The sequence below is a fragment of the Acanthisitta chloris genome, unplaced genomic scaffold, assembly GCF_000695815.1.
Source record: "Acanthisitta chloris isolate BGI_N310 unplaced genomic scaffold, ASM69581v1 scaffold21608, whole genome shotgun sequence".
NCBI classification, from domain to species: Eukaryota; Metazoa; Chordata; class Aves; order Passeriformes; family Acanthisittidae; genus Acanthisitta; species Acanthisitta chloris.
The window spans coordinates 1,329-16,731 of record NW_008688923.1 but is presented as its reverse complement, the minus strand read 5'-3'; the positions used below and the strand labels follow the sequence as shown (position 1 = coordinate 16,731).

General features: G+C 43.8%; 1 protein-coding gene and 1 non-coding gene across 2 annotated transcripts; one reads left to right on the top strand and one right to left on the bottom strand.

Annotated features, from left to right (window-relative positions):
- Positions 1-208: 208 nt before the first annotated feature.
- On the bottom strand, positions 209-14,448 carry CTC1 (CTS telomere maintenance complex component 1; the record flags this gene model as incomplete). Its single annotated transcript, XM_009081229.1, has 22 exons — positions 209-372; positions 1,277-1,403; positions 1,540-1,702; positions 1,964-2,028; positions 2,510-2,669; positions 2,754-2,840; positions 3,087-3,252; positions 3,577-3,686; positions 4,264-4,334; positions 4,618-4,761; positions 5,051-5,140; positions 5,487-5,949; positions 6,289-6,403; positions 6,604-6,730; positions 6,959-7,159; positions 7,245-7,416; positions 8,783-9,009; positions 9,329-9,457; positions 9,624-9,926; positions 10,713-10,857; positions 13,127-13,323; positions 14,197-14,448. Coding segments are annotated over 22 exons (3,678 nt in total), but the record flags the coding sequence as incomplete, so codon positions are not given.
- TRNAK-CUU lies at positions 10,370-10,442 on the top strand. The gene has a single exon. It is a non-coding gene; the product is annotated as a tRNA-Lys (tRNA).
- Positions 14,449-15,403: the final 955 nt, after the last annotated feature.

Here is a 15,403-nt window from a genome sequence, read left to right as displayed (position 1 = left end):
GAACATCTCTCTTCCAAACTGTAGCCCAGTATCACTGGTAGACAATGGCCCAGAATTACCATTCAGGAACTCCACAAGCCACAGCAGCTTATTAATTGCACCCTTCACCCTGTGGTCACAGGATCCATGCTCCCACTGGAAAAGAGATTAGAAAAAAGCTCCCAATCCAAGTGGGTATTTCATAATTCCTCTCCCACTGGGAGAGATGTTAAGCAGTGTAATTAGATGTCCTCCTAATCCTCTCAGTGTTCAGATAGCATAAGGCATCTTGTCCCACTTCCTCCACGTTCAGGCACAGCAGGCTAGGACGAGGTCCCACTTGTGACACAAACTCCACTTCACCACATTGAAAATTCCTCAGCTGCAGTGGAGCTGAAGGGGAAAGATACAACTTGTAACAATTCAGTACAGGGCTCCGCTCTGCTCTAGCTGCAGAAATTGCTGGGGGAGGGAAGGTCTTGCAGCAGCTACTTGGCTAAACCTCAGAGAGCAGCACGATGAATGAATCCAGGATGTAGGCATTTGGCCAGTATCCTTCCAGCTTGGAGGAAACATTCTACACCACAGAATGCTGTGAGCTATGTGCTGTTCACATAGCTGATGCACTGAGCTTTGTATCTTCTATCACTGTCAGCAACCTGGCCTTACAGATGGTGTGCACAATAGCCAAAAGATAATGTCTCTGCAGCAGAGCATCCTCCGGTCAACTTAGCAAATCAACCCCTGCAGCACCTGGACTCATACTCAAGCACTGGTATTGGTGCAAACAGCTATAAGAACGTCCTCTTAACACAGCAACTGCACAGTTGTGGCAGCATGAACCTCAGCAGCCATGAATTCAAAACACTTCAGTGCTTTAATTTCTCAGCCCATGGTGAGGATTTCCAAGTTTAGTCTTGACTCTATATGTTGTCCTGTCTAAAGTCAAAATCCACTTGATTTGAGAGGTCTGCACAGCAAGTCTGGCTGATCATATTCCTGTCCCATCCAAGGACTGGGAAACTTGCTCTAAAACAGCTTCATGTTTCTGACTTAAGTAGAAAAATGCAAATGGATTGTTTTAGATAGTGACTATTGTAATATTGTTTCTGTATTTTTCTAACCATTGATCTGCTAAGACACATCTTAGCTCTACACTACAGAATTCACAATTCCCTGGCAATCCTTCGAAGACCATGCTTTGTGGGCAGGGAAGGCAGCTCTCCTTCCCCAGCCTGGTGAGATGCCTCCTCCCTTCCTTCCCACACTATTAGAAAAGCCAGCAGTGCTTGCTTACCAGGCTGCAGGATCTTGGAGGGCTTCCTGTCTAGGCTGAAATACAGCAGGATAGGGCGACAGATGAGAGGACTCCTGCACAGATTCCTTAGGTAGCAAGCAACAAGATCCTCAGGTTCCTCTACACACTGAGGAAGGAAAGGGTGTGTTGCCAGGGACTGTGCAAGAGGGAGGCAGGGAGCCCCTGGAACACCCACAGCAAAGGGAAATCCAGTCCAGCTTGAGCCCAGCACATTGCAATCACTACTGGAACAACCCACTCACCCCTGTGCCAGTAGCTTCCCCGTGCTGAAAGGACACTCTGCCCCTGCTCTGCACACAGTTCTGCAGAACTTCCCACTCAGGAAGGCTCAGACCCAGCATTGCTGCCACATGTTCGTTACTGCACAGCACCATAGCTTCACCTGTTCCATCCTCCACCAGCACCCTATGGAGAGACCAGGCAGGATAGGATGCAGAGGGAGCTCAGGACAACGCTTGGCTCCCTTGCAAAGGTCATGGCCCAGGCAACAGATCTCAGAAAAGAGAGGGAGGTTTGTTCACAGCTCAGAAGACATGACAACTCTAACTTCTAGCTTTGCTATTCTGTCCACATCCCATCCTTCATCTGATCTTTTCCCTCCCCTTTGTGGTCTAATTTGTTCCCTCCTACCCACCTCTTCCCATACTCCATCTCTACAGTGCTTACCTTGCACTGGCTTGCCTCACTCCTGTGTGTGATGGACATGGTGGGTTGTGTCGGCTGCATCTCCCCTGAAGGAAAAATAAAGCTACAGCTATGTGTTGGTGGGTATAAGAGAAAAGGGGAAGGGACACTGCTTTATTTAACCCTTCCCTACGTAAGTATGAGAAGGATTAAAGAATTACACTGCATTTCCAATTAGTGTCTTGTGAAAAGTCTATATGGGGAGAAAAAACACCTGCTGCAAGGTGTTGAAACTCAACAGCAGTGAACTTGGGAAGAGCACAGCATTAACAGAGTAGGATTCTCCTCTTCAACATCCTCACTTCAACCCCAGTACTACCTGCCAGCCTGCCTGGCATCAGATACATACTTCTAATCAGTTGTCACTTTGGTCCCTTTCTAATATGCAAGACCGTCTCAGACACTGGAAAAAGAGGGTTTGGAATTGGGATAGGAATCCTTATTTCTTCTACATGGTAGCAAGGGGTGTGTCAGAGTAGAAAAATCTACAAGACCTCCCACAAATTATCTCTGTGGAAGCTTGAATACCTCCTTGAAGATGCTGCTGCAAAGTGAGCAAACCCATTGGAGGCACACAGTCTGTACACAGGACAAGTGACATAAAATCCGTGCCTGGGGCAGGTTTTGCAGGTGAGGTTGCAAGCTGGATAGAAACACGAGTGAGGGGGGCGAGGCTCCTCCTGCAGGACTGGAAAAAACAGGAATTTGAGAAACTTGGAACATAGAAACTTGTCTTGGGACACTGTAATGTGAGAACAGACCCTGAACTTACCTGGCAGGGAAAGGCTTGTGAGAAGCTGGCAGAGATATGACGCTCACACAGCTGGAGGCAATATATATGCAATAAACATTATGGAACCTACAGTATGAAAGAGCAGATGTCAGAAGGAGCTTATGAAAACCAAAAGCTCAGTTTTCTTGGGATGACTGGGCTGATCTTCATTTGTAACATGGTAGGAACGTGTTTTGTAGCAAGGGATTGGGAGACATGAAGGTATGGACAAGGGAAAGAAGAAAGTCTGCATGAGATGAGATGTTAAAGAGATGGTTTCAAAGACAGTAAGAGAAGTCAGAGCCTAGATCAGGACTGTAAACACAGGGGTACCTTGAGATTTTGCGTTCCAAGTTCTGGAAGAGGATCTTGGCTCCAGGTAGCAAACCCCGGAGATGCTGCAGATAGGTAGCAGTAATGTAAATGTCCATCACAACAGGGGAGCCTGGGGCACCTGAGACGCTGAGCTTCACGCTGTGATCATGGGCTAGCAGACTCCCTGAGGAGGCACAGAACCACACCCCATGAGCTCACTCACACACAGGCAGCATGGTCTGTCACTGAGCTGGACCTGCTAGAGGTGTTTTGCCTTCCATCACAATGAGGTTATCTCACGCGTTTTCCAGGTACGCATTCCCATTCCCAACCCCACACATGCAGTGTGCAGTTTCCTAGCCCTCTGACATGCAATGGGATGCAACATCCTGTTATATTTCCACTCTTCTCAGATAGAGCAGCACAGTTAGCCAAGTGCTCTGCCTCTCTGAAATAGAAAGAGGTAAGAATCAATCTGTTGTTACTCAACAGGCTGTCACAATCTTACCTTTCTTCTTTGGAAGGCCAACAGTCACAGATGGCTTCTCATTTTTGGGAGAGGCACACAAGGTCCTTTCCACTATCTCAGCAGAGAAAGAAACAAGGGAACCTGTGAAACTGAGAGCAGACCAGGATTTTTGTCCTGCCTGAAGACAAAGAGTGGAAGAAGAACAGTGAGGCATTACAGCCTTCCTGTCCGCTTAACATCTAATTGTTTTTCTTAATTAAAGGAAGAAGCCAAGCAAAGAAAAACAAAATTTACCATTATGTTTAATTACCATTAAACATGCTTTGAACAGAAAAGCTTCTAACCCTAGTATTTGTTTGAGCAAATTGCTGAAACAATCTAAAATCAACAACAGGAAAAATCATACATCCAGTCTCATTTCCGCTGCCATGCCCGTTTCCACTTCTGACAGGAATTTAGCAGAGACCTTTGGAACCTAAGCTCACACCAGCCATAGCAAAAACATTTTCTGGACACGGATTTTGCAGTCTTGTCACCTGCAATCCCTTTAGCTTTGATAACCAGGATGGGAGAAGTCTGGATTACTTGCACACAGGAAGATTTCCAAACCATATTTCCAGGCTGGATAATTCATCGCTCTTTATTACAGCACTGTTTCCGATAAAAATGCATACAGACACATTCTCTAAGACACACTCACTTGTAATTTGGGGCAGAACAACATACCTGCTGCTAAGCAGTTCTGGAATGGAGAAAATTCTCTGGTCCATGCCTGTCAGCACCGACCTGCCTGCCAGCTGGAAATGAGGGAGACATGGCCTCAGATGGGTTGCAGTTTACAGGTATCCCCAGCCAGAGCACTGAAGACAAGTTATGCATGCTTAGAGAAAGGTCAAGAAACTCATGCTTCCTCTCCAGGTTAAGTCTAAGGTAGGAAAATGTGAAGCCCAGCAGCAGTCTCTGATGGAGCTTAGAGCAGAATGGTCTCATCAGGACATTCTGTACTGATAATTTTCTAGCTAACTCTGGAGAGATCTGTGAGTCACCTGTGAAAGCCCAGAGCAATAAGGCACTGCATACCTGGTGCTCAGGCAGACAGGAGATCCATGTCACATGCTCTAAGTGCCAGGTATCTTGGACAGGCAGGCACAGGGGGCAGGATGGCCTGGCCAGGAATGTTGTTGGCACAGGTGGAAAACACAGCTTGTCGAACACTTCCAAGTCCTGAGAAAAGCGTGGTAAGGCAAGATAGAAGACTGTTAAACAAAGGAGAAGAAAATTATATAGGGAAAAAGCGTCGACAAAGCACAAGTTTAAAGAACCAAAAAACCCTCACACACTGAACTCAGAGCTCTGAGAATTTTAATCAAACACAGAACTGAAGCAGTTTCTTGGCAAGACAGATGGGAATTCCAAGCCTTGAAAACAGCTTAGTCACCCTCTTGACTCCTCAACTCCCACATGCATTTCAGCAAAAGTCTCCAAGAGGAAACAGCAAGACAACCTCTCTTACCGAGCAGCAGGGCACGATGACGCGGTACAGTCCATCCAGGTGCAGAAATGGAAACCATCGCAGAGACTTCCCCATAAAGAGGAGGAGTGCCTGGTGGGGGAGGGGAGGAGAGTGAGAAGGTGATGAGAAGTGTTGGGAAAAAGGTAGAAAAATAAAAAATACAGGAAGAAGAGAGCAAGCCCAGCCGAGAGGATGCCTTGATTGAGAGGTAAGGTTAGCACCACCAAGGGTTAGAGAAGGTAGATGAATTTACAGGAAGGTGACATGGAACTTCCTTTAGGGTGGCACAATGAAGTTGCCTACACAAACATACATCTGTACCCAACACAAAAATCACTTTCCCATGGATCAGTAACCCTAGATAGTTAATCATCACAGGAGGCTCCTGAGGAGCCAGCCCACAGACTTATCAAACCACATCCCAAAGTCGCCTCACTTCTTGCTGTGTCATGCCCTCTTCTCCATCACAGCCTGTCTCCTCCAGCTCTGGCAGATGCCCAGCTTCTCTGGGGTGGCTCCAGAGCCGAGGTCTGCCCAGCCACAGCACTGTGGCTTGGAAACTGCACTGCAGCTTCTGTTCTTCTCCATCTTCTTCTCCGGGTAGCTGGTAATTGCGTAACATAAGACCCTCTTTCTGGGTAACCAAGAACAAGTGAGATACACAGGTGGTTGTTCCAGTGCTGCTCTGGCCCCCCTGACAGTTCTCATCTCTGTGAGTATCTGGCTTGGAATCCTTCAGTTTCAGCATTTTCGCCTCTGGGGCTTCCAGCTCAGATGTTATACTGCCAACTTTCTTCTTCCTCAAAGAGGAGCTGTTTCCACTCCTAAGGCCTTTCTGGATTTGTCCTTCAGCAGCATGGAGAACCTGGACATTCTCAAAGTAGAACTGCATATAGACACTGAAATGACAAACAGTAGGAGTGAAACTCCCTGTTCCTGACAGGTGGATGTCTGAAACAAAGTTATCTGAGAAAAACACTTGTGGTGAGTGCCCCACAGGTACTCAGCAGGGGCAGTGGGAAAGAGGGAAGTAGAGGGCAGCTACCAGGCTGTGTGTTTTCTATACAAAATGGAGATGGTGGTTTTGTTGCTGATAAAGAACTCATTTTGTACAAATAGCAAAGGACATTTGCTTTGGCACTGAAATGCTATGTTGATAAAAAGCTTTACCACAGTCCAAAATAGTTATGGAACTGGAGAGTGCTGATTTTACATGCATATGGAATAAAGGGACTCACCTGGTTTTTTTCTCCCTCACATGCTCCAGATCTTCCAGGTGCTCCCAGGAGGGAAAATCAGTTTTAAGGAATCTCTCCACTACAAGCTGATAGTTTTCCACCTGCAAGAGTGATCCTGCAAACACATCAGAGAAAGGAGCTGAGCTAAATAAAGGGAACATAAAAACAGAAAGCTCAATTTCCTCATTTTAAAGTCACAAGGCCTGGCAGTGACAGCTCTGCATCTTCATACCAAGTCTCCTCTTCCTTGTTTTGAAACTGGATGGCAGATGAGCAAAAGCTCAGCACTCTAAAATACAGTTTAGTGGGACATACCTATGAGAGCTGTATGGGCAAAGGGACTACCATCCTTATGGGATATCACACAGGGAAGTGTGCCGCTCTTGTCCTGCAGCTGGAAGGAACTGCTTCTAGAGGAGACCTTCAGCACACCCAGTAGTATCTACAACAAAGATGCAAAGAGCATCAAACACTTTCCATCTATGAAGGCTATAAATCAATGTGTGTAGCAACAGCTCAAATTCAGCCTGTTTTTAAACACAACACAGTGAGAAAAGCAGTGTCATTCCCTAACAGGAGGAAGAGGCATGCACCAGATAGGTTGCTGAAAGACATGGGGAGAAACTGGGAACACTCAAGGCACAGACCGTAAAGGGAACAAGGCACTTACTAGTCGGGGCTGGAAACTTGCTGCTGAGAGTGTGCAGTAGGACCAGGTCAGTCTGCGATTCAGCTCCTGGGTACCCATGTGCTGTGCCTCCAAGGGGCAGAGCAACTGGGATGGATGGAAGCCTTCCCAACTCTTCTGTTCTGCCATATGGCAAACTGCAGACAGGGATGGGGCTTGGCATGGGGGGTTCAGGGTCAAATACTACCAAAAAAAGAGAATAAGAAAGAATCAGCCGAGTTTCTTCCCATCAGACAAACAAGGAGCAGCTCACAGAGCATTCACTCACTTCCTGCAGCGGACACTGGTGTATTTTTGCTAGAATTTCATTATACAAATCTTTTGCTTCCTCTCTCTCTGGCATCATAGTTTGCAGAAGGGGGACAAGGAACTTTTCAGCAGCTCCAGGTTTTTGGTGTGTAGACCTAAGCAGTCGATGGCGCCCAAAGAGACAAGAAAACCTGAAAAAAAAAAGAAAAATATGTAAAAAGCATTAGCAGTCCTCGTATTTTAGTGAGTTTTGCATACGAGTCAAGGATTCTTTCTGCTTGTTATGTTGTGTAGGACAAGAACTAAGGAGAGCACAAAAAGAATGTAAATGTTTTTTTTTCCTATCACTTCAAGGCCAATGCAGATCTGTGTTGGGAAAGCAAACAAGGACCAAATAAAATTACAGAAATGGACAGAATGGCAAAATCTCAAAACTGAAGTGGCCAAAAAAACCCAAAACCAAACCATGTGAAAATAATCTCCCTCTAAGTCAGACAAGTAGATCTCCATGCATTTTGGCCAAGTTTGATAAGATTACTCATGTTAGGTACCCTTGGCTTTCTTTTACAGAATGCAAAACTAAAAATCACAAGACAGAAATGACCATAGATTACTTTTGCTCCAATAGTTTCTTCATGTGGCGTTCCTTTCAGAAATTTAACTTACTGCTTTTGAATGCCTGGAAGTGATCACACTGCCAGACAAAATATGACTCTATTACAGAAAGTGAACTCAAATGAAAAGAGATAACAACTAACTCACTGGAACAATTTTCAAGCAATAGCAGGACTTAGCAATCACATTCACAGAAAGTGAAAAAGCTAGCAAAACTTGAAACTTACAGCTAGCATCATTCCCAGGACAGAACTGAAGCTGTTTCCTTGGAAAGTATTGTAAAAAATCCACAGTGCCACTAAGCACAGAAACACTGAACATTCTATAAAGTACTACTTGACTGAGATTAAATATATACCTTTTCAAGTCCAAAGCAGCAGTTACAGTGATCAACCATAACTGTTCCAGAGCAAACACAAATATTTTCACTAACAGAACCCATAAATAAACCCATAAACTTGCCCACAGCTGTCCTGTGAACAGAGTGCAGCCATCAGGGACAGCAGGAAGCCATCTGGAAGACCCAGAGATAAGCATGGGTGGGACAATCTGATAAGACAGAGGCTCTCAAATAAATTATCAGACTACCAGCAATACTCAGAATATCTCAGTGTTATGTGCTGCTCCTGTGAGCTGCCAGGACACAAAAGCCTTTATATGGATTGTGATCTAGTTGTAGCAGCAGTTTCCAGCTCCAGCCTCAATGCCCACCTCGACTTGCCAAGCAGACATCCCTACAGTGCTTCTATATTTCAGGAGAAAACTTCCCAGGCTCGCTATGTGAGCACAATGCCCTGGAGTGCTGCAGTTTCCTGAGATGTGGGCTTACTGCACGTGCACTTAAAAAATGTATTAACATCCAAACATATCAGTTTTGAGACCCCTTGGTCTAAAAGACACGCACACTTCTGCATAGCCTGACTTCATAGGAACTGTTCTCACCTCTCCTCAAACGTCTCCAGGAGGCTCACCAGCCATAGGTAGAGTGGCATACCAAGATTGTAGCGGAACAGCAGCTGTACATAGAGATTTCCTGAAGAGGCTGGTGGCTGGTACTGGGTGCTGAGCCTTGAAAAACTCTTCAGCAAAACAGTGGTACTCAGGCAAGCACCAAGTACAATGAAATGGAAGGATACCAGAGGCTTCTTCAGGAGGTGGACATTGATGAGCTGAGATGCACAGACATACAATTTAGGAGGAGAGAGAGCATGTCTGCCACCACTCCCCAAAACCATCACCCCACCCTAAATCCTTTATCGCTCTACTGGACTGTCTATAATCAGGCCTGAGGCACCTGGCACTGCTTAGGGAGGAATCAAATAGTCATTTCAACTCTTATGACTAAGCTTAGGCAGTAAGATCCCCAGTTTTGTTCCAGACCCTTGCTGAAATAATTCCCAAGTTCATGTAGCCTTCTGTGCCCCATGCTATCCCCAGGGCCTCAGTCTTTTCCAATGAATACTTTATGACTTGTGAGTCTCAACTTACCTCCACACACGCTCCTGGTCGGAGTCTACGTGCAGAGCTTGACAACGGCTGGTAAGCAAGGCACAAGCAGATTTTGTCATCCAGTAAAAAGAGACCAGCTTGGACATTGAGTACTTTGGTGACAAATCCCTAAACAGAAAGCAAACAGAAAGTTACAAGAGTGTAGAAAGTCCCAAAACGTAACAGACTCATAGGCCTGAGCAGTAAGGAAATAAATTCATGATAGAAATTCAGCAGGCCAGGAGCTGAAACCCTTGAGCATAAGTGGGTGAAGGCTAACCCTACAAGTCCTTACCACGTATGAGATGATCGTGGACTCTTTGGTTGATCTTGGCCTATCCTCTTCACCTCCCAGCTCCAAGGAGCCACTGAGCTGCTCAGCAGTCTCAAGGGAAGACGACTGAGTAGGTTCTCCTTGCCAACCACTGCACAGTGGCTGCTCCCTCACCTGCTCTGCACAGTAAGGCAGAAGGCAGGAAGAAGCACTGGTGGCAAGCATCCTTTGTCCAGACTTCTTCAGGCTGGACATACTCAGGCCTGTTATGGTGTACCTGTGACCCAGCTGGAGGACATGGTGCCACACCAGCTGGTTGGGTTTCTAGAGCAGAGAAACCAAAAGCAACATCAGCATCAACCACACTGGAAAAAATTCTTACCAACCCTGATAACCCCACACAAAACACCCTTTTCCCTCTAGAGGACTGCCTCACACTCCTAGCAAAAGGGTGATATCCGCAAGACATTCAGGGACACTGCAACTGCATGAGGGTGGAGGACTGTACTTCTGCGGGGCACAGAACTAGACTTCTTACATACAAACACTATTACACTGCATGGACTAAAAAAAAAATATAGGTAAAAAAATCACTCATAAAAGCAAGAATAAATCTGTTAGGGTTTTTTAGGAGCTCCCCTTTAGCTTTAAGGAATTTTCCCCCATACATGTTATCAGAAGACGTTGATGGTCGGATACTTGAGAGAGACAAAAGACCTCAGCCACTGGGGCGGGACACCTTTGTGTTTTACAAAACCACTCCGGAGGCCCGGCTAGCTCAGTCGGTAGAGCATGAGACTCTTAATCTCAGGGTCGTGGGTTCGAGCCCCACGTTGGGCGCCAATATCTGCCTCAGTTGGCTGAGGTTTTTTGTAAAAGAAAACGGTGTCCCGCCCCAGTGGCTGAGGTCTTTTGTCTTTCTTAAGTGTCCGACCATCAGCGTCTTCCGATAACATGTATGGGGGGAAATTCCTTAAAGCAAAAGGGGAGCTCTTAAAAAACCCTAACAAAATCAAACTGGAAAATCAAGGGCAGGAGTCAAACAATTCATCAGCTAGCACATACACAGATACAGACAATGAATATGTGAGCAAAATTCCAAGAACTTACCTGTACCAGCACAGGGACCCAAATATCTGAGGCAAAGCACTTCAGAAACAGAAAGAAGAATGTCTTGTGGTGAGCACAAAGAAAAGGCCCAAGTCTAACCAATTCACCTGCTACAGTAAGCTTTGATCTTTTCTTACATGGAATCCTAGAGGGCAATTGAAGAAGCAAATGAAATCAGAGATGAAAGAATAACTCAAAAGCACAATAAACAAATACACAGTATACACTTTCTGGAAATAAAGGATCCAACAAGGTAAATACAGACAATCTCTCAGAGAGGTTTCCAAAACAATATTCCCCTGTGAAATTCATCCTTTAACTTCTATATACTGAATCCTTTCGACATTTTATAAAACCTTAACATCTGAAGACAGAAAGGTTGTGTTGAACAAAGTCACATGTTCCATGACAACAGTCAAATTATAAAAAGCTTTACCACAAAGAAGCTAATTATAGGTCTAAAGGAGAAGAAAAAAAGTCACAAGCAATTCTTCAGCAGAAAACAGAACGTGGATTTGTAGATCCATGGAATGTGATGCTGTGGAAGCTCTGATGCTGTAAACAAACGAGGTTTGAAAGCAACAAAGGAGCTTCCTAAGAAACTTAGCACAGAGTAAAAGAACAACAAAACTGAAAGCAGGTGAGAGGAGAGAGAGAGAGGTGATACTTCTTTAATTGTTTCTGGTTGTTGTTTCAAACCCAAATTTCAAAAAATGAAAAAAAAAATTAGAAATTCAAACAAATATTTGTAATTTTCATTTCAGCTCCCACTGGACTTGAATATAACCATCCCACTTACTCTAAACACATACTCGATTCTAAAACATATAAACAATTACCTAACTTCATGACTTTTAAGAAAAAAAAATACCAGGATGTCCACACACCTTAATGGATCAGCAACTTATTGGTAACATTTTTAAACAAGGAGCATGGAAAATCAGGCAGATATTAGTCAACAGCAGAGGAGCTTTATGTTAAAAGCCTGAGGACACATACTGAAATATGGCAATAGTTTTCTTGTTTAGAAAGATCCCTTGAGCTAAATTAAATACTGAAGCTTAAACTAAGTTTCTTACAAGCAGATAAACCTAATTAAAAGAGAAGATAACTAAAAAGAAATCAAAAGAAGCATGACCAGTGGCATTTTCTTGTTACTAAATTACACCACGAATTCTCTACTCAAGGAGATAAAACATGATCTGGCATAACCTGAAATTATCAACTTCAGTAAGATTTGCAATTCCATTTGCTACACCTTCACATACCGTAAATATTAATAAAGAACAATTTGTCTTACCAGTTGACACTTCACTGACAACTTTGATGCCAAGAAAAGGCTGGAAAAGAGCTACTCACAGACTTGTATCTCTGAGTAGCAGGGATTTGTTTATTCAGCACTGGGCACAAGGGGGATCCTCCACCAAACTTGTGCTACCAGGGACAAAAACTTCACAGTTTTTATACATTAAATGTTCATATATATTCATTCTTTCCAGGAATGGGTGGTTATTACTAGAATTAGTTCTTGGAAGTCACTATCATATACTCCTCCTCTGTCTCCTCCCTCCTGGCATCAGTCCCATGGTCCTGGTGGTCGTTCGGTGGTTGTGAAGATGCCTCCTCTTCCTCAGTACCCTTTGGACACCCTTATTGTGAAACTGTTTACCCCTTTGTACAGTTTTGCATGCCCTGCTGACCTTGCCTCTATCTTGAACATTTTGTTTCTTCATTCCACACCCCACATGGTCTTAGTTTTCCTTCCACTGCCAAGGTTTGAGTCTAGTTACTTCTACTGCCTTATAGATAAGGTGCATCGTTTTGCCAACCAAGCCAAAATAATACCATTAGTGCAGCTTTTTATCTGTACTATGCAATCCTTGCTGTCTTGCAAATTAAGCTGAAATAGTGCTATTAGTAAAGTTATCTTTTGTTCAATTCCTGCTTTCAGTCTGCTTCTCGGTATCACTTTATCTCAGCAATCTGATAAGAACTTGACCAGTGGCATATATTAATTTCCTATTACAAAGATTACTTTCAATTATACTTTTGGTTCACTGGAGGTTAAAAAATAAAGTTTTGCTAATCAAAAACACAACGGATTTTAGCCTCAGTGAATGCTGAATCAAAGCCTTGTTCTCATGCTCTTTCTGTAATATTAAAATATATCTGGAAATAATTAAAATTTGTCTTATTGTATCAAATTACAGAATAAAAAATTCCAGTCAAGTTCTGGAAAGCAGATGATTCATAAAAAGTGGCTTCATTGTATACTTTTACTTCCAGCACTCACTGTTATGTTTCCACCTGTGGCAAAATCAAAATTTGTCTCTTCCTAAGCCAAGTATTTGTCATGGTTCCTGCCAAAGCAGAGCAACACTGCTATGATGGAGCTGAGCATGCCAGGTGTTTACCTGGAGGTAAGCAGCGGTGCAGCTGATTCTGGGTAGGTGACTGGAATGCTGTGAAGTACTTCCTTTGGGGCACTTACTGGCACTGGATCCACCAAGATTTCCAAGTACCCTGCTGCACTCTGGTCTGTTGGCGGTATGTATGACCAGTTTGGGAAGAGGCACAGTGACTCCAACCACTCAAGTTCAAAATGCAGGAACTGGGGAAAAAAACATAGAGATAAAAGTTTGAGATGAGTTACAGTATGCTTTCTCAGCACTACTTAAAATGTTCAGTACTAATCCACCCTTGTACGCACATCACAAACTCTTGTCCTACATTACTGAATAAGAGCAGTGTTTTCTGCCTTCTCTTATCTTGCACAGAGAACTTGTGTCCTTCCAGATGCAAATCTGAAACAGACTTTCTGAGCTCTATAATTAGCATTTCCTGTCACACCTTCCCAGAAAGGTGATAATTAATTCACTGCAATTAGTTATTTTCAGACTATTTTTCTAAAATTCTCACCTGTTTTCTTTTCCCCTGTGTGTTCAGCTAGAAGTTCATACTAATGTAGTCACCAATTTCTTTCTAATCTTCACCTCCTTGTAAAGCACAACTCCAGTGCTCTGTCATCACCACTCCAGAGGTTATTTCTCACCTAGACTTCCCTCGCAATGACCTTCAGAAGGCTTATAAGTCAATCACCATGCAAGCTATTATTTCCTGAAAGTGTGTCATCAATGCATCACTGAACACATAGTACAACTCTCCAGAGAGTTATTTCTCTTCCACTAGCTGGAATTCAGCAAATAGTGGGGAGGTCTCCCAGGCTGCCTTGTACTGTGGCAAATTTAAGAGAACTGTCTCTTTTTTCCAAGCCAACACATTCAATAGTTCTTCTCCTAGTAATGACAAATTTGACATGCTCTGTCCTCTCCCCAGATTCTGAGCTTGTTGTTTTCCTGCCTGCTACAGAGAGGTGTTGTTTCCCTCACTACAGACTTTGGCAGAACATTTGAAGCTCCTAGTGGTTTGTGACAGTGCCCCAGAAGTGGGAATAAACACAGAACTCCTCAGGCTGAGGACATACCTCACATGGAATTATCCCAGTATTGTCCTTCACATATAGGGAACCATCTACCATCTTTTCTTTGTTCTCTTGCCTTCCATCTGTTAAATAGCCAACCAAGATCAGGTAAGTCCTTGGCAAAGTACTGTGCATGGGTAAAGCACCTTGTCCTTGATGAACCCATTCCTTAAACTCATTAGTACTCCATGTCAGGTGGCTGCAGCATGGTACGTGCTGCTGATGCTGTAGGTCAGAGATGGAGATGAACCTGGAAAAATAAAAAAAAAAAAAAGCAGGAATATAGCAGGATATAGGAAAAATTCAGCCTGCAAAGTTTGGGGATTACAGCGATCATTGCAGTGGACAATGCATGTCTAAGTCAGAAGAGTCTTAGCACACTCAGATTGTGATCTGAAGATATGACAGGGCAAGAGCCAACACATTCACTGGCATTTATCAATGATCTCTTTCAATTCAGTCAACTAATCTGTTCAGCTTGAGCAACCTCTCTGCAAACAGACATCCTTTGCTACTGAGGTTACCTGAGCAGGCATGGAGAAAAGTAGAAATAATAATTGAGACTTCATAGAACAGAACATGTTTTCAAGTACATGTGGGGGGAGGTGGGAAGGAGAATAAGTTACTGGTTCAGACATTTTTAACCTAAATGGGAGACTCTGTTAGAAAACGTCAACAACTTTTCAACACAGTTTACATATCACTAACCAAGACAGGTAAACACAGACTAATTTCATCAATTGGTGCTAAAATTACTGAACTTAGTAAAAGCAAATTTGAGCAACCTGTAGATGACAGTTTTGGAAGGAATTCTCTCCTGTGGATAGCTTGCACAACACAAAGCTGAGAGACAGCAAGCCAGGAACCTTAGACTGTGCCTTCACTTACAAGAACAGAGCCAAACTAGCCCTGAATCTTTCCACCTACCCTTCTGGCTTTGGGGACAGGGGGGAGAATGAGATACAACATCAAATCAACCACATGTGATGCCATCTACAGTTTAGCATCTACCATGCTTAGACTAACCACGGTACTGAACAATGGCAGCATCCTTAGTGGTTTCTAAGGCTTTCGGTGTTTAAGTGATCATAACAGCATTCTTCCTTGTTGTTCACATCCTGGCTCTCTAGGACAGAGAATTAATGGAAGTTCTCTCTGTCCATGTTAATATCAACACTGAAAGAGTAAATACAAACTGGTCTCCAGCTAG